This window comes from Bubalus bubalis, chromosome 8 (genome assembly GCF_019923935.1).
Source record: "Bubalus bubalis isolate 160015118507 breed Murrah chromosome 8, NDDB_SH_1, whole genome shotgun sequence".
In the NCBI taxonomy this organism is placed as follows: domain Eukaryota; kingdom Metazoa; phylum Chordata; class Mammalia; order Artiodactyla; family Bovidae; genus Bubalus; species Bubalus bubalis.
Window position 1 is genome coordinate 102,013,941 of NC_059164.1, and position 25,226 is coordinate 102,039,166.

The 25,226-nt window shown below is 41.0% G+C and overlaps 1 protein-coding gene across 4 annotated transcripts in view; it reads right to left on the minus strand.

Moving 5' to 3' along the window:
- KIAA1549 (KIAA1549 ortholog) overlaps positions 1–25,226 on the minus strand; it is a 125,632-nt gene that overhangs the window by 50,053 nt on the left and 50,353 nt on the right. For all 4 annotated transcript variants that reach the window (XM_025291609.3, XM_045166466.1, XM_044946938.2 and 1 more), the window contains exons 4-10: positions 24,895–25,072; positions 22,704–22,834; positions 20,330–20,513; positions 17,374–17,433; positions 16,044–16,192; positions 7,074–7,251; positions 3,879–4,063 (exon numbers count right to left, since the gene is read on the minus strand). In XM_025291609.3, the coding sequence (XP_025147394.3) occupies positions 3,879–4,063; positions 7,074–7,251; positions 16,044–16,192; positions 17,374–17,433; positions 20,330–20,513; positions 22,704–22,834; positions 24,895–25,072 (1,065 nt within the window). The remainder of the gene's footprint in view (positions 1–3,878; positions 4,064–7,073; positions 7,252–16,043; positions 16,193–17,373; positions 17,434–20,329; positions 20,514–22,703; positions 22,835–24,894; positions 25,073–25,226) is intronic.

Here is a 25,226-nt window from a genome sequence, read left to right on the forward strand (position 1 = left end):
ATGCAGCACTGTAACTACTGAGCCCATGAGCTCTAGAGCCTGGGTACCACAACAGGAGAAGCTCCCGCTGGAACTAGAGAAAGCCTGGGAGCCACAACAAAGAGCCCAGCACACACCAAAACACCCAGTGCAACTAAATTTAAAAACAAAAACAAATCAATATGTCCAAGCTACTATCCCCACTGAGAACCCCTCAGTGCTCCCTCAAGCTGACGGCATCACCTCCACCCCTTGACACGTCCCATAAACCCTCTGAGCCTGGCTCCTGCCTACACTTGTCACCTCAGTGTTGGCTGTGCCCTTCATTCCATTCACCTTTGCCCCATCCTTCCTGCCGTCCACACCTGCCCTCCCCCACCGCCTGGGCCCACTTCTTCTGGCTTCCCCTCCTCAACCTCCAAGCTTCAGCCCCTTATCTGAGCTGCCACAGAGCCCTGGACAGACACGCTGCTGTGTGTCAGCTTTGAGCCACTTCCTCCCTCACGAAAGCCCTCGAAGGCAGGTTGGTTTAGGTGGTTTAGTCGCTAAGTCATGTCCGACTCTTTCGACCCCATGGACTGTACCCTGCCAGGCTCCTCTGTCCATGGAATTTTCCAGGCAAGGATACTGGAGTGGATTGCCATTTCCTTCTTCAGGGGATCTTCCTGACCCAGGAATTTAACCCAGGTCTCCTGCATTGCAAGTAGATTCTTTACCGACTAAGCTACAAGGGAAGCCCCTCGAAGGCAGGGACCACATGTTATCTGTGCTTGTCACCCAGCCCAACCTTGTTTGGCTGAGAGCAAAGGCTCGGCATTTGGTGAATGAACACGCGGCATCTGAGGCAGCCCTATCCAGCCGCCCACGGTGCCCGTGAGCCAGGAACCAGGTCCCAGGCCAACCACGGGGTGTGGACTGTCCCCATCAGAAGGAACAAGTTTTCACCAAGCAGGCAACATCTAAGCCCATGGCGTTCATGTCTTTAAATAGAACCTCAACAGGGCGAGGCGAGTCCAAGCTATAATTTTACTGGTAGCAGTAAAAAGTGATGCCTTTGGGCTACAGATTAAAGAGAATACAGATAAAAAGAAAGACATGCGTTAGGGTTTTTGTTTTTGTTTTTTTATCATTCAAAATTTTAAAAGACTCTGCCTCAAAATAGGACTGAATGGCTTCTCTCTCTTATCATATTTCAAAACTAATCTACTCCCAGACAATAGGAAGAGGTTTCCTTCTGGTTACAAGAAGAAAGGGGTGTGGATTTGGGGTCAGCAGATTTATTGTTTCCAGATGTTTGCAGCTCTGGGATTTGCTAAAAGATTTCAGAGAATAGCAGTGAAGCAGCATCAGGGGGCGGGGTGAGCAGAGTAGAGAGAGAAAACAGAGCCACACAAGAAGGAAAAAGAGCCTCTGCTCTTTTGAGTCACGGGGAAGACAGCATCTTTGCAAAGTGCCCTGAAGAATAGGCTAGAGGCACTTTACTATTGTCAGATAATCTTAGAAGAAACACTTATGAAGCAGAGATGCTTGTTTTTGAACTAAATGGATATCATCATTTTCTTATTAAAAAAACATGACAAGATCCAAATGATGGGCTCTTATGCCAGCAAAACAAAGACCCTGCTATGCTCCTAACCAAGTCAAGGACACCTGTTCTCTTGGGGAATCCTTGGTACAAAAAACCCTTCCTGAAAAGATGCTGTAAAAGTGAATACACCAATCCATGCAGCACTTGCAGAAGAATACAACTCCAAAGGCGTGAAGTTCTTTTGGAAACTGCTTATTTGAGGTATAGCAGCATCAGTGGTTAGAATATTTCGGAACAGTCCGTTGTGAACTTCAGGGATGTGGTTCTCTTGACAGTGTACTGAAGTGAGAGACAATGGATGGGTTTCCACAGGAGTGTTTATGTGAGGAAGCACAGCACAGTACAGACCCAAATACAGAACTGTCCACGCCGCGAAATCTCTCTGTAACAGTGCTCTTTCACCAGAACCCAAAACATTTCCAAACCGATTGCTGATGTCATCACGGTGAAAGTTACACGATGAATCATCAAGGACTTTACCCCCCAGGTTTTTTCCATGCTATTCACCAGTCTGACCACAAAACAGCCTTAGCAGACTATGTCAATAATAAATGAAGATGGGTAATAAATATAACCTTAATGTATAAACTGCTTCCAAAATGCTGGATAACCATAAGCTTGCAATTTAATCAAGAGTTTGCATTTCTTAGTTAAATCATAAGAAGAATGCTCTTCATTTACTTTTACAAGCAAAATAAATTTTAAATACCTTTTTTCATCCATCAGAACTTCCCTGATGGTCTAGTGATCAAGAGTCCACACTTTCGATGCAGGGAATGTGGGTTCAATCCCTGGTCTGGGAATTAAGATCCCATATGCTGCACAGTGTGGCCAAAGAAACAACCCCCAAAATGGCTTTAAATACTGCTGAATTAATTTGGGCTTCCCTGGTGGCTCAGCAGGTAAAGAATCCACCTACAATGCAGGAGACCTGGGTTTGATCCCTGCGTTGGGAAGATCCCCTGGAAAAGGGAAAGACTACCCGCTCTAGTATTCTGGCCTAGACTGTATAGTCCATGGGGTTGCAAAGAGTTGGACGTGACTTTCACTTTCACTTTTTTCATCCATCAGGTCTAGGTTTATTATATACAGGATTTTTTTATACCCAGAAAATCAGAGTAAAATTAGAAGGCTAATAGGGTGATCCTTTATTTTCTATTCCTCTGCCTCTTGCTTGCTTTTTCTCACCAAACTCTTAGAGTCCATTGAGTCCTCTAAATGTGTGACCCATAGTGGATACATGTTATCAGAGCCAGCAACCACCACTTCTCATGCCCTGGGTGAGGCTACAGGCGTGCTGAGCTCAGGGTTTGCACCTAACCAGCTCTTCTCTTACTTGGCATGTTCATGCTTCACCAGAAGAGCCAGATACTGACCAAGATGCTGTGTCTTTGCTCTGAAACTTATATGTGACAAATATTGCAGACATTGTTGAAACATAAGCATGAGAAGGGAACTGCTATTATAAAAACTAAAATCTGCTATTATAAATTTCCAAGGAATGCCTTGGAAAGACATGGCAAAGGAGCTGCTAATAAAGAAAGAAAGAAAGTGCTGGCGAATCAGGTGTAAGTTAATTAACTCTAAAAGATTGCAGAGTAGGGCTGGGTAGGGGGGATATGGAAAAAAAAAAATAGAAAATTTTGTACTCAGGTTGTTTTGTTCTTCCCTAAAGTATCCCAATCTGGAAACTGCAGCTGATGCATTTTGTGTGTTGTTAACAAGAAAGACCACACAGAATTCCTTCTGGTTGACTAGTACTCCAATTTTTTTTTGAAGATTGTCAAATAAAGACTCATTATGTACATACACACACACATATATATAAAGTCAAAATGAAAAAGGCACATATTGCCACTTTTTAATGATTAAGTGCTCTTGATCAAGGGGGATAAGTAGGCTTGCAATAAGGTAGACAGAAAATAAAGGAGCCACCCAGCAGGGCTGTAGATCAAAGAAAAGCTTCCTTGGTTCTTGCTCTCTGAATGTGTCCAGGGTTAAAATAGATTGGAATTCATGCACAGAATGGATATGATTTTGTAACTGAATATCTCAAAAATAAAATCACAGTGGAACTCAGAGCCCACAGCATTGCTAAGCCTTTACACAGCTTCTTTGGGCAGGTATTGAACACTACAGAAGACCTGGGTTTCAGCAAACAAACATGGAAGTAAAGGGACACCACCACTAGGGCCAGAAGATTTCCTGACCAGCTCCTCTCCCCGTCCTTCAATACCAGGAATCTGAGCTCGCCCCATTCCGGCCCACAAGACGCTCATACGAACGTGGGCGTGGAGGGGCCGCCCCTTACCTTCTGACGCTGCTGAACGCTGGCCACGGTGTCAGGCTGAAAGTCCAGCTTGTCCGTGCGGCAGAGCTTCCAGTACAGGATGATGACGATCACCAGCACCACCAGCGCCGGCACGACCACGCCCACGATGACCCAGAGGTTGCTGCTCTGGGACTCGGGGGACGGCCTCTTCACCCTGTCCACAGCTGGACACGAGAAAGCAAGGTCTCCCAGTGAGTCCTCTGCACTCATTTACTGGGCAGGGAACGCCCCCTCTACTAGCAGAAACCCTCCCACGTCATTTCAGCTCAAGACAACTGGGGAGGGATGATGACCCCCTGAAGACAAAAAACAGGACGCAGTAAACACAACCCAGGATGTTCCAGCTACAACACAGCAAGGACCACAGTGACATACGTGACACGTCTAAAGGAAAATTCAATGGCCAAGTGAGGTTGATTCCAGGTCTCCTGACGTCCAGCTTATTCTACCAGGTCCCTCCCTAAATTCTCGCTGCAGGAAGATTTCTAATCCTCACCAAAAATCAGAAATCCCAGGAAGGGGTCTGTGAGCACTGTCTTCATTCTTCATCTGGGTCTCTCTCTAAGTCCTTGAAATAGGACTTTGCATTGAAACTGCTTTACTTAAGGTACGGTTGTCAATTTTACAATTACATTAAAATATTTAAGATTTTTTTTTTTTGGATGTGGATCATCTTTAAAGTCTTTACTGAATTTGTTACAATATTGCTTCTGTTCTATGTTTTGACTTGTTGGCATGTGGGATCTTAGGTCCCCAACCAGGGATCAAACTCACACTCTCTGCACTGGAAAGTAAAGTCTTAACCACTGGGCTGTCAAGGAAGTCCCCTCAACTAACATTCTGAATCCTCCACCCTCCGCCCCCCTACCTCCCACTGCCCCCCTGCCCGCCTCCATCTTCCATGGCCTTGCACGATCATGCTGCCATTACTCTGTCCTCCTCAACTTCCTTCACGGGCTCCTCCCCCTAACCCAGCCCCCCAGTACTGGGCCCTCATGCTCTTCATTTTGTATTCCTCCTCTTGCAAGATTCAGCTCTTCTTAAAAGCTCAACTCTTTTCCGTCCTTTTAAAGTTCAGGTTCCAATTACCAGGCTCTGGAAACCAAAACACCCCCTCCCCTCTGCCCAGCTCCCTCATCCATTACAGTCACTTCACAACAACCTCTCCATGATGACGGTAGAATCCCCTTGTCTAAGTTCTTTTGTCCTTGGATGTCTTTGTCTTATAAACAGTACTCTGCTATTCTTTCACGATGCATGTTATTACATAAATGTATCATCTTGATATACAGTATCACTTTGCTCATTAATATGGTCATGACTATGCTTTGTCTGTTCAAACACAACCTCAGTCTTCCTGGGCAGGGACTAAGTTTTATACTTTTTTCATATCCTGTAATGGTTAACACATGCTAGGGGATCAGAATGTTTTCACTCGAAAATGTAACAATAAAAAAAGATGCTTAGTGCTGGTTTAAGTCTGGATTTAGGCCCCTGAGTGACCAGGGAGGGGAGGAAGCCCTCTAAAGCACGTGCACTCTGAAAGAAGCACAAATTACAAAGCAAAGACTCTGCAGGAAATGGGGACAGTGACAGGGTGTTAATATTTTGCATCTTTTAGTTTGCCATGAATATAGTTTGTACATGTAGTTTATTTTGCATGAAAACAACTGACAATACTGGAGTTACACAACCAAACTGAGGAGCTGGGACAACTAGAGACTCTTCTTAGTTCTAACCTAGTAAAACCCTGTGACTCATCCAAATGAGGGCCTGACACGGGGTCCACAGCTGTTTTGGGGGCTGGCTCTAGTCTTGGCTGAGGCTTCCAATCCCAGGACTGCTACCCCTGTGGTCTTCAGCACAAAAATGAGCCAAAGAGAGGTGCAAGAGCAGATGGAAGTAGCCTTGAAAAGTGCCCAGAGCCTACTGCAATGCATCGTTTCTAAAAAAGTGAGTGCTCAGCTGGAGTGGGGCACCCATCCAACAGTTAGAAATACCGTCTATGAAGAAATGCAAGTAAGTGTTTCATTATTTTTTCTGGCTGCTTTAAAACAGAACACACCAATATATAATCATCTCTCAAATATACAAACACAAACCACCAGTGGTTAATTGCTTCAACTCTCCCATGATCACCTATAAAATGGAGCAAGTGTGCCCACTGGCCCTCATCTTTGTTAGTTTCCGAGGACAGCTCTTTTTACAAAGAACATTCTATTATCGAGGATCATTTCAAAGCTGTCGTTTTTTAAGAACTGCCTTCATCGCTGAAATTTGGGGGGAGATTTTCAACCCTCTCTGATGCTAAATTTCTTCTAAACATTTAGTTATCCCTTTACTGTTGGGAGGAAATATCTCTGGGCTCTTACGAGGATTGCTCCTAGGAACATAAAGGAAAAACACCCACATTAAAATAGTAGTCTGATTCAGAAAGTCATATTTAGAAAAACATACTCTTTCATGTCTCTCCTTTTCTTACTTTTAAATAACCAAAATCTGTGAGTTGGGGGAAAAAAAGGCATTGAGAATAGCCATCGTAGTGGAGCGGTTGGGGGGGGGGGGGTCGCCGCAGGAGCCTAGACTCTTCCAGCAATAATAAAGAGATATCAAAACACCCCTAAATTATGAGTGGTGTTAAGGACAGGGTGGGAGAGAAACAGGATTGAAAAGGGTAAGGATCAAGGACTTCTTTGTGTTATAAGACCCAGGAGGAAGCCAATAAATTCAGAAGGTACCTCCCAGCTTCCTGTTTGACTCACTGTCCCCACCCCAACATTCAAAATGTGACATATAAGATTTTGGAATAAATACAGGGAAAACACATTATTTTACCTAGGATAAATTTTTTTTTAGTACAGGAAGAAGGGGAAAATATTAAAGTTAACTTAAGCTACTAAAACTCACTACAACACTATGAATATAAAATGCTGGGTAAGAAAAAGAACAGTGAATGCTACAACTACATGCAACTGAAATAAAGAAGGTACTGGCAAATTAATTTTAATGACTGGCCTCTTATATAAGTGACACCTAATAATAAAGGTATAAGACATAAATCTACTATGCACACATAAGAAAGCTTTAAATTCAGAGATTATCATCAGAGAAAGACTGGCTTTTGACCCCAGCTCAGCACAGATGACTGTGAGGGGCCAAGCCTCACGCACTCACGTTGGGCAACAGCGCCTTGAATTCGGTAACCCAAGATGATGGCTGCTCTCTGGATGTCTATCTTGTTAATCAGATCTGAAGACTTGACTGCACTGAGTCTCTCTCCATCTTGATCCTCCACAAAGTAGATGAGCTGCACAGGATCATCATCTCCCTCGAGCCTTGACACATTTACCACCTGAAAGATAACAGAAAAACCATTAGCATTTTAGAAGCTCACATTTCCAGATGCCCTTTCTTGGGAGCACTCAACCTTGACTGTATTACCCAGGATTTATTCCTCCTATCCTCCTAATAAGGTCATTATACCACTCCAGATCCCAGAATCCCCAAGATGCTCTCTTGATGAGAAGAAAAACAGTTAAAATGAAAGCTCCTCTCTGCAAAATAACAAGTGTGCTTTGTTTTGCTCAAAGTCTTCTTTGAGATAAAAGAGCAAGGAGGGCACATAGAATACACCAAGTCCAGTCTAGAACTGCTATCAACCAGCTCCAACAGGTCACGGGAGAGTGCTGTTGTCCTCCCAACACCCCTGGTTCTCTGAAACTATTAGTGGTTCTAGCCAATCCTTTCTCAAATCTACTAGCATTTTCTCCCTGTTCTTCTAGGGCAGAGTTTCTCAACCTTGGCACCATTGCCATTTTTGATCCAGATAATTCTTTGATGTGGGACTACCCTAAGTATCATAGGATGTTTAGCAGCATCTCTGCCCTCAACTCACTAAAGGCTGGTAGCAAAAGCCATGTCCTTCCTCACCAGCTGTGAAAACCAAAAATGTTTCCAAACATTGCCAAATGTACCCTGGGGGGCAAAATCATCCCCTGTTGAGAACCACTGCTCTTGCAATAATAAATCTCATTAATTTTTTAATATCCCACTCTCAACAAGAGATAGATCATCCAGACAAGAATCAATAAACAGCAGATTTGAACAATGCTGCAGACCAAATGAACCTAACAAACATACATAGAACATTCCATCCAATAGCAACACAATATACATTCTTCTCAAGTACACACGGAACATTTTCTAGTGCAGATCATATGTTAGGCCATAAAACAAGTTTCAAGGTGGACATGAGTTTCAGCATGTTGGTGATGGACAGGGAAGCCTGGCATGCTGCAGTCCAAGGGATCGCAAAGAGTTGGACACGACTGAGTGACTGAACTGAACTGAACTGAACCAATAAAAAGAGACAGGACTCAAAAACTATAAGTGAAAGAGAAGACATTACATTAGATACCACAGAAATGTAAAGGATCAAAAGAGACTACTGTGAACAATTATATGCCTACAGATTTGACAACCTAGAAGAACTGGGTAAATTCCTAGAAACATACAACCTACCAAGACAGGATCATGATGAAACAGAAAATCTATTCAGACCAATAATGAGTAATGAAATTAAATCAGTAATCACAAACTTCCCAGCCAAAAAAAAAAAAAAAAGCCCAGAACTAGATGATTTCACTGATGAATTCTATCAAATATTTAAAGCAAAATTAATGCCAAACCTCAAAATTTTCCAAAAAATTAAAGAGGAGGAAGCATTCTCAAATTGATTGTATAAGACTAACATTATCTTAATACCAAAGCCAGGTATAGACACTACAAGAAAAGAAAACTGCAGACCAATATCTCTAAGAAACACAAATGCAAAACTTTCAACAGTCTTAGCACACCAAATTCAACAATAAATCATACAATCGTATCAACAGATACAAAAAAAAAGCATCTGACAAAACTCAACATCTGTTTTTGATAAAAACTCTCAACAAATTGAATACAGAAGAAACATATCTCTATATAGAAAAAATCATATATGACAAAGCCACAGCTGACACTGTGCTCAATGGTGAAAGGTTGAAAGCTTTTCTTTTATGATCAGGAATAAGATGAGATTCTCCACTCTCACTATCCCTATTCAACACAATACTAGAAATCCTAGCTGGAACAATCAGGCAAGAAAAATAAATAAAAGGCACTCAAATTGAAAAGGAAGAAGTAAAACTGTCTTTGTTTGTAGGTGACATGATATTATATATAGAAAACCCTAAAGACTCTACAAAAAAAAAAAAAAATTAGTGGAATGACTAAGTAAATTCAGTAAAGTTGCAAGATATAAAATAAACATACAAAAATCAGTTGTATTTCTATACACTAATAACAAAATACCTGAAAAAGAAACAAACAGTCCCATTCAAAATAGCATCAAAAATAATCAACTATTTAGGAATAAATTTAACCAAGGAGGTAAAGATCTGTATACTGAAATCTATAAGACACTGAAGAAAGAAACCAAAGAATACACAAATAAATGGATATATATCCCATATTCATGGATCAAAAGAATACTGTTAAAATGGCCATACTATCCAAAGATATCTATAGATTTAATGCAGTCCCTACCAAAATTCCAATGGCATTTTTACAGAAATAAAACAACAATCCTAAAATTCATATGGAACCACAAAAGACCCTGGTGACAAAAAAGCCAAGAATACTCAATGGGGAAAAAAAAGTCTTTTCAATAAACGGAGTTGGGAAAACTGGATATTCACATCAAAAACAATGAAACTGGACACCATCTTATACACAAAAATTAACTCTAAATGGAAACACCTGAAACCACAAAACTCCTACATGAAAACATATGACAAAAGCTCTGTCATGGATCTTGGCAATGGTTTTTGGATAAGACATTCAAAGCACAAGCAACAAAGCAAAAATAAACAAATGGGACTACATGTTAACAAAAAAGCCTCTATACAGCAAAATAAGCAACAAAATGAAGAGGCAATCTATGAAATGGGATAAAATATTTGCAAATCACATATTCGATAAGGGGTTAATATTCAAAATATATTAAGGAACTGATAAAACTCAATAGCAAAAAAAAAAAAAACACCTGATTAACAAACAAGCATCAGTTCAGTTCAGTTCAGTTCACTCAGTCGTGTCCGACTCTTTGCGACCCCATGGACTGCAGCAAGCCAGGCTTCCCATCACCAACTCCTGGAGCTTGCTCAAACTTATGTCCATCAAGTCAGAGATGCCATCCAACTATCTCATCATCTGTTGCGCTCTTCTCCTCCTGCCTTCAATCTTTCCCAGCATCAGGGTCTTTTCCAGTGAGTCAGTTCTTCACATCAGGTGGCGAAAGTATTAGAGCTTCAGCTTCAGCATCAATCCTTCCAATGAATATTCAGGACTGATTTCCTTTAGGATTGAATGGTTTGATCTCCTTGCAGTACAAGGCACTCAAGAATCTTCTCCAACACCATAGTTCAAAAGCATCAATTCTTTGGCACTCAGCTTTCTTTGGGGAAAAAAAAAAAAAACACATAGCTTTGACTACACAGACCTTTGCCAGCAAAGTGTTGTCTCTGTTTTTAATACACTGTCTAGCATCAGGGTCTTTTCCAATGAGTCAGTTCTTCACATCAGGTGGCCAAAGTATTAGAGCTTCAGCATCAGTTTTTCCATTGAAAATATTGGTTGAAAATACAACCAATATTCAGGGTTGATTTCATCTAGGATTGACTGGCTTGACCTCCTTGCTGTCCAAGGGACCCTTAAGAGTCTTCTCCAACACCCCAGTTCTAAAGCATCAATTCTTTGGTGCTCAGCTTTCTTTATGGTCCAATTCTCACATCCATACATGAACACTGGAAAAACCATAGCTTTGACTAGATGGACCTTTGTTGGCAAAGTAATGTCTCTGCTTTATAATATGCTGTCTAGGTTGGTCATATTTTTTCTTCCAAGGAGCAAGTGTCTTTTAATTTCATGGCTGCAGTCACCATCTGCAGTGATTTTGGAGCCCAAGAAAATAAAGTCTGTCACTGTTTCCATTGTTTCCCCATCTATTTGCCATGAAGTGATAGGACTGGATGCCATGATCTTAATTTTTTGAGTGCTGAGTTTTATGCCAGCTTTTTGACTCTCCTCTTTCACTTTCATCATGAGGCTCTTTAGTTTCTCTTCGCTTTCTGCCATCAGGGTGCTGTCATCTCCATATCTGAGGTTACTAATATTTCTCCCAGCAATCTTAACTCCAGCTTGTGCTTCATCCAGTCTGGCATTTTGCATGATGTACTTTGCATATGAGTTAAATAAGCCAGGTGACAATATACAGCCTTGACATATTCCTTTCCCTATTTGGAACCAGTCTGTTGTTCCATGTCCAGTTCTAACTGTTGCTTTTTGACCTGCATACAAATTTCTCAGGAAGCAGATAAGGTGGTCTGGTATTCCCATCTCTTGAAGAATTTTCCATAATTTGCTGTGATCCACACAAAGGGTTTAGCAAAGTCAATGAAGCAGAAGTAGATACTTTTCTGGAATTCTCTTGCTTTTGCGATGATCCAACGGATGTTGGCAATTTGATCTCTGGTTCCTCTGCCTTTTCTAAATCCAGCTTGAACGTCTGGAAGTTCACAGTTCACATACTGTTGAAGCCTGGCTTGGAGAATTTTGAGCATCACTTTACTAGTGTGTGAGATAAGTCCAATTGTGCAATAATTTGAGCATTCTTTGGCATTGCCTTTCTTTGGGACTGGAATGAAAACTGACCTTTTCCAGTCCTGTTTTTCAGCCACTGTTGAGTCTTCCAAATTTGCTGGTGTATTGAATGCGGCACTTTCACAGCATCATCTTTCAGGATTTGAAATAGCTCCACTGGAATCCCATCACCTCCACTAGTTTTGTTCATAGTGATGCTTCCTAAGGCCCATTTGACTTCACACTCCAGGATGTCTAGCTCTAGGTTGAGTTATCACACTATCATGGTTATCTGGGTCATTAAGATCTTTTTTGTATAGTTCTGTGTATTCTTGCCACGTCTTCTTAATATCTTCTGCTTCTGTTAGGTCCATATCATTTCTGTCCTTTATTGTGCCCATCATTGCATGAAATGTTCCCTTGGTATCTCCCTTGGAAACAAATGGGCATAGGCTCTGAATAGATATTTTTCTGAAGATACACAAATGGCCAAGGGGTACATGAAAAGGAACTCAATATCACTAATTATCATGGAAATGCAAATCAAAACCACAGTGAGATATCACCTCACATCTATTAGAATGACTTATCAAAAGCATAGGAGATAAATGCTAGTGAGGATGTAGAGAAAATGGAACCTTTGTGCTACTGGTGGGAATGTAAGTTGGTATAGCCACCATGGAAAATAGTGTGGAGGTTCCTCAAAAATTTTAAACTAGAACCAGTATATGATCCAGGAGCTCCACTTTGGAGTACATATCCAAAGTAAATGAAATCACTGTCTTTGAAAAGATACCTGCACTCCAAGTTCACTATATTCAACAGGCAGGACATGGAAGTAACCTAAGTGTCCATCTATGGACAAATAGACAAAGAAAATGGGACATGATACATACACATGCATGTACACACATAATGGAATATTATTTATCCAAAAGAAGCAGAAAATCCCATCATTTGCAACTATGTGGGATGAACCTTGAATGCATTACGCTAAGTGAAGTAAGTCTGACAAATACTGTATGATCTCACACGTGTGAAATCTAAAAAAGTCAAACTCATGGAAAGAGTAGATTGGTGATTGCAAGAGTGGAGGGGAAGAGAAATCGGGTGATGGTGGTCAGAAGGGGTACACTTCCAGTCATCAAGTTCTAGGGATCTAATGTATAGCATGGTGACCACAGTTAATAATATTGTACTGCTTACTTGCTGCTAAGAGAACAGACCTTAAAAGTTCTCACCACACACACACACACAAATATGTGAGCCATGGATGTGCTAACTAATCTTACATTAGTAACTGTTTCACAATGTATATATAAATCAATGGAGAAGGACATGGCAACCCACTCCAGTGTTCTTGCCTGAGAAATCCCATGGATAAAGGAGCCCCCTGCAGTCCATGAGGTCACAAAAGAGTTGGACGTGACTTAGCAAGTAAACAACGTGCATAAAGCGTATCATCGCACTGCACACTTTAAACTTACACAATGGTATAGGTCAGTCACTTCACAATCAAGTTGGAAAAAATCTCATAAATTCATTATCTGCTGGGTCAAACAATACTTTGATTTGTCCCCAAATGTGTATCTCTCTGGTGTTAACAGGGAAGTCCTGCTACATCAGTACTTCAGAATCTAGGACACTTGATATATCACAGTTTTGCATAAATATAGCTTTCTATTTTGTTTCTATTTCTCTTAGTAATATGCAACAACTTTATGGCCCCTTTAGACTCCAGCAAAACAGTGGACTGACATTCTGAGAGAATGATCAACGGTAACCCCAAGCCCTCTATTTTAGACACGTAATTTGAATGTTTGGTCTCTACATTTGCCATTGGCAAAACATAGCTGCTACTTTTCTAGCCACAATACAGAACTGTAATAGTGCCCTGTGCTCTGGACATGGCTGTTGGCCTCTTTCTTCACCACTGGAAACTTCTGGCAAACTTTGGGCCGCTATTTCATGATTTCTTTGTGAACGCCTACTTCCAGATCATGTATAAAGATCCTTAACATAGGTCCAAACTCCCATCGCTGGAGAAGCTATTCTTTATACCTCCCATCTTAAGAATGGCTCACCTGTTCAGCCCTTCATTTGCTGTTTCTAGGCTAGTTCCTTGACCACTTCTGCTCCCTAACCACCTACTTCCTCCCCCAGAACTCTGCTGTAGTAGCTGATTTTCATTAGCCTTTAGGATGGAATACTGCAAAGGGCTACTGAAACACAATAGATTATATCCCCCTGCCTGTCTACCTATGTGCCTATTTATTCCATTTTAAAGTTCGGATAAGTTTTAGAAATGCTTCTTCTTGCAGAAATCATACACCTAAATATCCAGTGACATCTACCTTGATGAAAAATTCTACATGCTTCTCTAATCTGAAAGTAACAGTCTGTAAAATCTAATCCCAACATCCTTTCTAGATGACTTCTTATCAGATTCATATCTGAAATCCATAAAACCAGGCTGTGACAGTCATCATTTGGGGCAACACTTTCTATTTTATTTTAAAAAAATATTTTCTGATTAAAATCACATATTCAACCATACAAATTATACGCTCATTGGAGAAATTTTGAAGAACAAGAAAAATAAGGATAAAGAATATAACAAAAATCACCTGAAACTCAATCAACCAAAGAAAATCATTGCAAATATTTTGGCATATTCCCTCCCGTCACTTTTTTCATAATATGTACATTAATATTTGGATTACATTGCATATATTCATTTGTAGCCTCTTTTTACTTGAGCTTTTTTCTATATTTCCTCACTAATTAAAAAAAAAATTATAATGGGACATTCTAACATAAAGATTTCACTACAGTTTATTTGCCCATTCTCTAATTGCGGGACTTTGAGTTTGTTTTAATACTTTCACTTTTACACATTATGTATTTTTTTTTTAATTTTAACACCAAAAATACTTTGTGTTGAGGTATAGCAGATTTACAACATGGTGGTAGTTTCAGGTGAACAGCAAAGGCACTAAACATGGATCCATTCTCTCCCAAACTCCCCTCCCATCCAGGCTGGCACATAACACTGAGGAGAGTTCCATGTGCTATACAACAGGGTCTGTACACATTATGTTTTTTTTCTTTTTTTTTAATTATTTATTTGCTTTATAATATTTCATTGGTTTCTGCCAAACATCAACATGAATCAGCCACAGCATTATGTTTTGATGAAGAGTCCCGGTTGTACATAAATCCTTGCCTACGTCTCCATGTTTGGTTACTCTAAAGTGGAAGACATGGAGGGTATGTTTTCTAAGCAATTTATTAGATGGCACCATTAGCCTAGGATGACTTGGTTAACTTTCACAGATTCCACATTTCTATCTTAGGGAACTTACACAACTAATAAAGCATATCATTATGGAATTTTATGGTCCTCTACAGCTATTTCATGTGCATAAATTAACCTCCACCCAGACCTTGAGCTCTAAGAAGCCAAGGCTGCCAAATAAGGCAAGGCTTTTTATGTTCATTTTTATTCTTAGTATTATAGTTATTTGTTTAATATTGCTCTCATTTTTTTTTTTTTTAGTTTTTTAATTTCTCCATATTCTATAGCATCTGGCAAAGTAATTAGTTTAGAAACCTAACAACCACCTTTCTGGGAGGGAAAATAAAGAGCAACATTTACAGGGGAAAACTTGGTAAAAGAGCTGAGGGATCATGGTGATGCCAGTTCTCAGCAAAATGGCCAGCTCCCCACCCAAGTGTCAGCTTCACATCTTTCTCTCTAAAGCCTCTAAACCACCAGCCTCCATGTCTCTGCACGCTGGGGTTTCACCCTGGCTTCTTGTCTCTGAAATGACATAGCTCTAAATATCCCATTTCCCTAGCTTTAAAAGTCAGCATTTGGTAAAGACGAAAATCCAAAATAACGTAATTCATATCGAGATGGGAATTAATTACAGACTCACCCCCCAACTCTGAGTATGTGCATTTTTAAATGGGTCACTTTTCGATTCAAATGGATCTGTCATTGCAACCTTTCTGCCAGTTTATGTAATGAAGACAACTTGGGTAACAAGAGACAATCAGGGCTGGCGGGAGGTGGGGAAGACAAGAGTGCTGGAATAGAGGACAGTACATTTTCCTCTTTCCCATCTCTCAAGGTCTCTCACGCTGAATGATTTATCTCTACGATGCTATCAATAATGCGTACCATTCCATAAAATCAGGTCATCCAATGGCAGTCCACTTATACATTCTTTTGCTGTGGTCCCCACAAGGCCATTTGCAGCACTGACCACTTATTAAGGACTCGGGAAGCATCTGTCCAGACTCCAGCGGAACCGAAATCCTGACACATTCACTGCTGCTTAAGAGAGCAATCAGTCTATTTATCAACACTTTTCTCCTGGCATTTTCCATTTGCGTGAAAACATGGCCCATTTTTAGACGGCTGCTCTCTCCTTCCCCTCCCTCCTCCTCTGGCCTTCTTACCTGCACCATGTTGTTCCCAGCGGTGATAGTGGCCCTTCTCCACATCCGCCTTCTGCTGGAAACTTCACTGAGCAGCTGGGCCAGCTTGCGCTCCATCTCAGCTTGAAACACTTCATTCTGGAGTTGCTTCTCAACAACACCCAGGAGGACTACATTTAAGGTGAAACACACACAGGCCCCCAAACAAGTTAACAGTGGAGAGGAAAGAGTGTGTATAAAGGAAATTAACACAGGCTTACTATAAAATGCCAATCCCTAGGAAGGAGACATTAATGGGGGAAAGAGGGAAGACGAATGGGCTGTGAGAGAGCCTCAGGAAGGGTAGGTGATGGGTCTTATCTCTATAAAGTTCACAAAGACTGGTAGACAGAAGTTCCAGGAGTTCAGCAATGCAGGGGCTTTGGAGCTAAGAGCTCCTACATAAGATCAAATGCTTTGTCTGCACTGATTTCAAAATTTCTGTAAATGGTCTGAACTCATATTCTATCTTAAGATTCAGACTCATTAACTGACTTGAGATAAGGAGGCCTGTCTTCAGACATCTGGATTATCTAAACAGACAACGGCTTCTCAGCATGGTATAGAAGAAAAAAGTGAGTTTTTCAGCCAAAACTGGCTCACATCCCCTTTGAGATAGGACCACATGCAAGTCACTTAACCACTAGGAAAATTATTTCAAAAATAAGGCCACTGTACCATGCAAAGAGGTGGGGCCTTTATCAGACATCACGTTGTACATGAGCAATGAGAACTTGCAGGGCCCAGGAACCTGTCCATAGGGATGATCCCCACTTTGCAAGCTTCCTCCCACGACCAGTGAGGTACCAGGCTGCTCCCACACTGTCATAGGCTGGGCATCTTTTACTCTTTTGTGTCCCAAGTTAGAAAGCCTTTATCTGCAATTCCACGGCTATGAATATCTGATCCAGGACCATAAGACTTTAAAACATGCTTCTTAACTGCTCACCAAGTTACCTTATTTGTCCTTATCAAACCAGACATATGAGGCTTTTAGGGGAAAACAAGAGAGCCTTGCTTTGGAACCTTGTCCTGTTCTGGTCAGAAGATTGTCAATTCCTGTTAGATTTTGTCCTGGACTTGACATATGAATTTTAAAGAAAGCCAATCCTTTCTGTGCCATAACTCAGTGGGACATATTCTTGCGGTCGAATCTGAATCCCTTTTCTCATTCATTCTTTGCCAAGAATCTAAGGTACATGTTGCCCTGAATTTAGGACTCAGAAACAGGAAAGGTGGTGTCCCTCTCAATACACCAGCACAGGCTTCTTCCTCTTACAGTTTCTCAAAACATTATGTAAGTTAAACATACCTGTTCTTACCCAGGAGGACTTCAACAGCTGAGATAAGTTGAGCTGTGGGTACTGGAAAGCTATAAGAAGGAAAGAGTTAGAAAAGGAGAAAGATCTGTTTAAAAAAAAAAACATGTTTGCAACAGTCAGAAAGGTGAGTGTTCTAGGGAGCGAGGGATAAAGTCACAATATGCCATCTCTCCTTCACTAATCAGCTCTGTCTGTGGGCGCAAGGCTAGGGTGCCAGGCTGGGGTGAAGGCAGAGACAGTGACAGGGTCCTGAGCATGTCAGCCTCTAGGAGAAAGAGGGAAAAAAGGAAAGGAAGGGCAACATCATGGGACACTGTTTCACAGAGCTCACCCATAAGTTCCCCTTGAAATGTCACAGTTCCAGAGCAACCAGCTTTCACTCTGTGTTCCTCAGAGCCCTGGAAATTCCCAGCAATGACTCAGCCAGGGTAAAGTGACCCAATGTCTGGCATACCTATTAGTTCATCCATACCTGCACAATGTATCACTGAAAGTTGCTATTCGTAAATAACAATTTCATCCCTGTCTACTTCTGCATTTTACAAGTTATTCTTTTACATTTAATTAACACTACACTAAAATACGATAAGGGCTTCCCAGGTGATTCCCAGGTAGCTCACATGATAAGGAATATGCCTGCAATGCGCAAGACCTGGGTTCAATCCCTGGGTTGGGAAATCTCCAGGAGGAGGGCATGGCTACCCACTCCAGTACTCCTGCCTAGACAATCCCATGGACAGAGGAGCCTTGCAGGCTACAGTCCATGGGGTTGCAAAGAGTCGACACAAATGAGTGAGTAACACACAAAACACAGTAATAATCATTAAGCCATTTGGCTGTTCCATTCTGAAAAAGAATTTGATATCTTTTTTTCCCCTTAACTTCAACTCGGGAATCTACTGGTTTTTTGAAGTAAATATTTCCCCTATCCTGACTCCACTCCCTTTGTACTGTGAACTGAATTGTTTCCACCAGGAAGGAAGGTTTTGTTGGTTTTCATTTCTGTTTCTTTTTTCTTCTTAAATGTACACACAGTAAACCTTGGTCTTTTTGCTGCATATTTAGGTTGGTGCTGTATATTTAGGACTTCCCTGGTGGCTCAGACGGTAAAGCGTCTGTCTACAATGCAGGAGACCCGGGTTCGATCCCTGGGTTGGGAAGATCCCCTGCAGAAGGAAATGGCAATCCAGTCCAGGACTATTGCCTGGAAAATCCCATGTACAGAGGAGCCTGGTAGGCTACAGTCCATGGGGTCACAAAGAGTTGGACACGACTGAGCGATTTCACTTCACTTAGGTTGGTGCAAGCATAATTGCGGTTTTGGACCATGATTTTTAATTCATTATAATTAGGCTCAAACACATCTTTATTAATCAAAATAGGAATCATTACAATCAATACATCTTTGCCAATGAGAAATAAGTTTGTTTATTCCTGTAGTGTGAAAATCCATGCTTCAGGATCTGATGGACTCTTGGAAAGCATTTTCTGCATCCTGCTAGTTGTGGAAGCATTTTCTCTGCAGAAAGTTGTCAAGATGCTTGAAGAAATGGTAGTCAGTTGGCGAGAGGTGAGGTGAACATGGCAGATGGGGCAAAACTTCATAGCCCAATTCATTCAACTTTTAACACATTGGTGGTGTGACATGTGGTCAGGGGTTGTTGTGGAAAAGAACTGGGCCCTTTCTGTTGACCAATGCTGGCTGCAGGTGTTGCAGTTTTCAGGGTATCTCATCAATTTGCTGAGCATACTTCTCAGATGGAATGGTTTCGCCAGGATTCAAAGCTGTAGTGGATCAGACCACCAGCAGACCACCAAACAGTGACAATGACCTTTTTTGGTGCAAGTCTGGCTTTGGGAAGTACTTTGGAGCTTCTTCTTGGTCCAACCACTGAGCTAGTCATTGCTGGTTGTCGTATAAAATCCACTTTTCATCCCACGACACAATCTGATTGAGAAATGGTTCACTGTTGTTGTCTAGAATAAGAGGACACTTCAAATGACAATTTTTTAAAAATTTTCAGTCAGTTCACAAGGCACCCACTTATCAAGCTTTTCCACCTTTCCAATTTGCTTCAAATACCAAATGACTATAAAATCATTGATGCTGAGTTCTTCAGCAACTTCTTGTGTAGTTGGAAAAGGATCAGATTTGTTGATGGCTCTCAACTGGCCATTGTCAACTTCCGAACTATGTTCCTCATCTTCAAGGCTTTCCTCTCCTTTGCAAAACTTCTTGAGCCACCACTGCTCTGTACATTCATTAGCAGTTCTTTGGCCAAATGCTTTGTTGATGTTGTGAGTTGTCTTTGCTTTACGACCCATTTTGAACTCAAATAAGGAAATCACTCGAATTTGCTTTTTGTTTAACATCATTTCCATAGTCTAAAATAAATATAAAATACACAGCCAGTAACAAGTCACCAGCAAAAAAAAAACATAAAGTGAGAAATGGGCATTAAAACGATGTACAACATAACCAAATTTATTTAAGAAGGTATTCCGATATCAAATGGCAAAGTTCAACAATGCAAAACCGCAATTACTTTTGCACCAACCTAATAGTTTTATGGGTTTTGACAAGTGCATAGAGGTGTGTAACCACCACCATAATATACAAGACACTCTCATCACTACCCCCACCCCCCTGCTCCAAGCTGCTTTCCTCACGTCCTTCAGCCCTGGTAACCACAGATCTGTTACTCAGTCCCTCTGGTTTTACCTTTTCCAGGACTGGTATAATCTTGGATAGCACCCTTGGCTCTCTAAAGAGAATAACAAAGCAAGCCTGGGGGGAGAGGAGGGCTCTGGAGGCCCACCCCTGCGTGATCTGAGAAGCTCCAGTTTTATCTGATTTATATTCTGGATTTCTTCTAGCTATTCTGTTTGAAGAGGTCCACCAACGCAAGCATTCGCAGCCATGTTCCCCGGGAGAGCACCACTCACGTTCGGCGATCTGCAGCACCGGGTACCCCAGGTAGAAACTGAACTCCACCACGCTCAGGTTTCTGAGCAGCTCGCTCACTTCGGATCCGTTCAGAAAGCCCTGCGAGCCTCTGACAGCAAAGACGATGTTCACCGGACCCCGGCGAGGAGCCAGCCTTGATGACCCCGCAGTGATGTTCAAGATCTGAAAGAAAGAAATCGGAATAAGATAAATTAAAACATCTAGCTCAAGGCCTGACTATGATTTCTCTCTCACAATTTCCCTCACCAAATTTTTTTTTAAGAATATTTTTAAAGGAAGAATAATTGGCTTCACAACCAGGTTCCCTTTTGTAATAATTTTAAACCCTCAGTTTATTGAAAACATTTTTTACATTAAGTAGAGAACTGAACACACACATGTATTGATAGTTTCTCCCCATTTCGTTCCCACCCCAAATCCCACAGAAATACGAATAAGATGAACAAAGGGGAATAAATCTACAAAGACGCGGAGAAAAGAAGAAAACCAGAGATTCTGTCAAATTACTGGAAGCTGGAGACAGGGTGGGAATCATGTTGATACAAACCAGAACAGAGGGAACCAAGACCCCAAAACACACACATGCACAGACCACAGTGGACTGAGAAGGGTCTCCTCCAGAGGCCCCAGGAGGCCTTCTCCCAGAGATCTGCAGGAACTGAGACCAGAGTGGGCTGCAGGACAGCCAGTGGGGTCACTAGGTAAAGACTGGGTGACTCAGGTATCTCCCACCCCTCTCCCTTCCCATGTCACACCCAGGCCAAGTCAGAAGGGCTAGCAGCCCCAGCTTCACCCCAGGAAGCTGAAGAATTGCTCCCTGAGGAAGATGAGCTCCTGGTCTGAGAGGGCCCAAGACCTGTTGTGGGGCAGCCTCTAAGCAGGAAGGTGGATGAAAATAACCACAGTGCACACAAGAGACAAAGAAGGAAAAAGCATGAAAGAAGGAGCTGTTCTGCCATAAAAAATACATCAACACACCCCATCCCCAGGATACAACCTCCTCATCTCATATGATGGTTGCCTGCCCCTGACCACATACTGCCTGGTACCCAGGGCTCCAGTGAACTCTCCTATCAGGAGAGAGGGCTGATGTAGACACAGACTCTACAGCTGAAGGGGAAAGATGAACAAGGTCCTAAAACCACCTTCTTCCTCATTCCTAAAGACAGCCACTAACGGTCAGCAGATGTTTAAAGAAAACTAAATAGCATGAAAGTGAAGACCCAAGATAAACACAGAACAATGGCAAAGAATGCAGAGAAAACTTATTAAAAATTCTAATTAACATTCTCAGAAACTTCCAAGGGAATATTGTAACATCATTCAAGACAAGCCTGCATTATTATAGGAAGCCTGCAATGAAACAAAGAGCAAATACCAATGAAAAACAAATGACAGCTAAAAGAAAGTTCAATAGAGGAAATGAATAACGTAATGAAGGCTGAAGACACAGCTGAAGACTACATCAATAACTAGGAGGACAAGATTTAGAAATCTGTAAAAGCAGGGAATTTCAAAAACAGGTAGAGGGACTTCCCTGGTGGTCCAGTGGTTAAGAATCCACCTTCCAATGCAGGGCACTTGGGTTTGATTCCTGGTCGGGGAACTAAGATCCCACATGTCGCAGGACAATGAAGCCCGTGTGCCTCAACTCCTGGACCTGCCTGTGGCACAACTAGAGAGAAGCCCTCACGCCACAATGAAGAGCCTGCACGCCAAAACAAAAGATCCCGCATGCTGCAACCAAGACCTGACACAGCCAAAAATACATAAATAAATATGAAAGAGAGAGAGAGAGATGGAAAAAGTAAGAAATATGCATGGGGGATCCAGGACCACCAAGATCTTTTTAACATGAATTTGAAAAAGAAAAAGCAAAGAATATGGAGGAATAAATACCAAAGAAATGTAAAAACATCAGTTTCCATGTAGTACAAAGCCTGTTCTTTGATTAGTACTATATTCTATTCATACAGTGAAGCACTGTATTTCATGGTATTCCACAAAATGAAACTCCAGTGTATTCAAGCATTCCCCTCATTGGATATTTAAGTTGATATTGTTCTTTTTTAGAACATTCTTACATTTCCCACGTAGGCTCATCTCTCTTCAGCTCACCATATCTGAGCTCCCTGGTTATTGCACCACTCTGCAATCTTTCAAATATACTTAGCCTAATCACGCTCTGTGGGCTCAATGCCATGGAAAGAGATGCTCTCTAATCCATGAGAACCAAATCTCCTCTGCCGGAGGAAATTAGTAAGAGTTAAGTGTGTCTGAAACTAAACATTAAGAAACGGGTTCCTCTTTAAAAGATAAAGCATCTTGTTCTGCACTCAAGGTTGTTCTCACCTGCACCGTGAGGTTATACCTCCCCTGGTGGTGTTTTCTCACTTCTGAGAGAGCTATCATCAGGCCTTTCTCGATGCGCTGGGTGAAGTTGCAGAAGCCGGTGTCCACACTTTGAGGCACAAACTGGAGTACTGAAAAAAAGGACAGCAACACAGTCCCCTGAACTAGGCGTTTCTTCAGTATTTAAAATGAGGAGAGGGACAAAACAGTGTCTAAATCAATGAACTCTGTCCCATAGTACACGGTTAAGTTCTATAAAATTATTATCTTACTGAAGGATAGTTGATGTACATGATTATGTAAGTTTCAAGTGTACAACGTACTGATTCACAATTTTTAAAGGTTATATTTCATTTACAGTTATAAAATACTAGCTATATTCCCTGTGTTATACAATATACCTTTGTAGCTTATTTATTTTATACATAGTAGTTCACACCTCTTAATCTCTTACATCTATATTGTCCCGACCCTTGGTTCTCTCTGCTTGTAAACACTAGTTTGTTCTCTATGAGTCTATTTCTTTTCTGATTTATTCACAAAGACACAGTATTTGTCTTTCTCTGTCTGACTTAATTTCACTTAGCATAATACCCTCTAAGTCCATCCATGTTCTTGCAAATGGCAAAATTTTCATTCTTTTTTATGGCTGAATAGTATATAAATATATAGGGATTCCCAGGTGGCTCAACAGTAAAGAATCTACCTGCCAATGCAGGAGACATAGGAGACACAGGTTCAAACCCTGGGTCAGGAAGACTCCCTGGAGGAATAAATGGCAACCCACTCCAATATTCTTGCCGGGAAATTCACATGGACAGAGGAGCCTGGCGGGTTACAGTCCATGGGTTTGCAAAGAGTCTGACATGACTGAACATCACCATTATATATATATACACACACACATACATATCACATCTTCATCCATTCATCTGTTGACAGGCACTTGGGTGCTTCTTTGTCTTGGGTTATTGAAAAAAATGCTGCTATGAACACTGAGGTGTATGTATCTTTTTGAATTAGTGTTTTCATTTTTTTGGATACACATCCAAGAGTGGAACTGCTGGATCATATGGCAGTTCTATTTTCAGTTTTTTGAGAAACCTCCATACTGTTTTCTGTAGTGGCTACACCAATTTACATTCCCACCAACGGTATACAAGAGTCCATGATGTATTATTTACATATATCATATCATGGAAATGTGGAAAGCCAACTGTACCAAAGGACTACATGCAATGTGAAGGTGACTCATACCATTTTAAAATGGAAAAATATCTAAGATAATAACTGGGGCATCAAAAGATACAACACCGAAACATTTGAAATATAAATAAATTCACTAGTGATGAATTCTTAAGTATGTATGGGTGAAATGACATGGTATCTAATATTGTTTTAAAACACTCTAGCTTCCTCAAAAAAGTCTGTGTGAGATCAACAAAATTGGAAAAAATGTTTGTATGCACATATGTGGGCTAACTACAGTATTCTTTCTACTTCTGTATGTTTTTAAAAGTCCATAATAAAAATTTAAATGACATTAATGAATTACTGTTAATTTCAGGGGGTGTGACAATGATATTGTGAATAGAAGTGTGTATGTATGCATGTGTATGTTTTATGTGTGTGCATATATGTTTAATAGTCTTATCTTTTAGAGGCACAGGCTGAAATATTTATGAATGAAATGACAAGAGGCCATATCAAAATAACGTGAGAGGAGGGGGTTTATCTGGGGACAAAGGTAACAAAACTGGCTAGGAGTTGAAAACTGTTGTGTGTTAGTCACTCAGTTGCATCTGACTCTTTGCAACACTGTGGACTGTTCCTTTGTCCCTGGGGATTCTCCAGGCCAGAGTACTATAGCGTGTTGTCATGCCCTCCTCCAGGGGATCTTCACAACCCAGGGAGCTTCCCAATCCAGGGCTTGAACCCAGGTCTCCTGCATTGCAGGCGGACTCTTTACTGTCTGAGCACCAATTGTTGAAGCCATACAATGAGTAACTAGGGGTTCATTATATTATTCTGTGCACTTTTATATAAGCTGGAAATTTGCCATCATTATAAAGTTTTTTGAAATTATGAATAACAAGTTTTGACACAATCCTCCCCAAACTATTTTAAAACATAAGAAAATGAAATGAAATTCTATTTACAAATCAGAACAACTATACTTAAGTCTTCTTACCTGTTTGAACTTGGAACCTGGACTCTGGCACAAGGAAGGAGGGTTTCACAGCCAAGATTAAAGGAGTTTGGTCTCGTACAAGTTTACTATTTATAAGTACATTGATGACGGATATTGCCGTGTAAACGAAGGGACCAGATGTTACCAGAAAAGTGAAGTCAGCAAATAGTTCATAAACCTATAAAAATAAAGACAAAAGGCATTAATTAGAAAATGTGAGGGTAACATAACTCAAACTAAAGGAAGTTGTATTGAGTAGAAAAATAACAAAGTTAAAAAAATAATTTTAAATGAAGGGGTATGGCTTCAGAGATAATTAAAATTTTATTTTA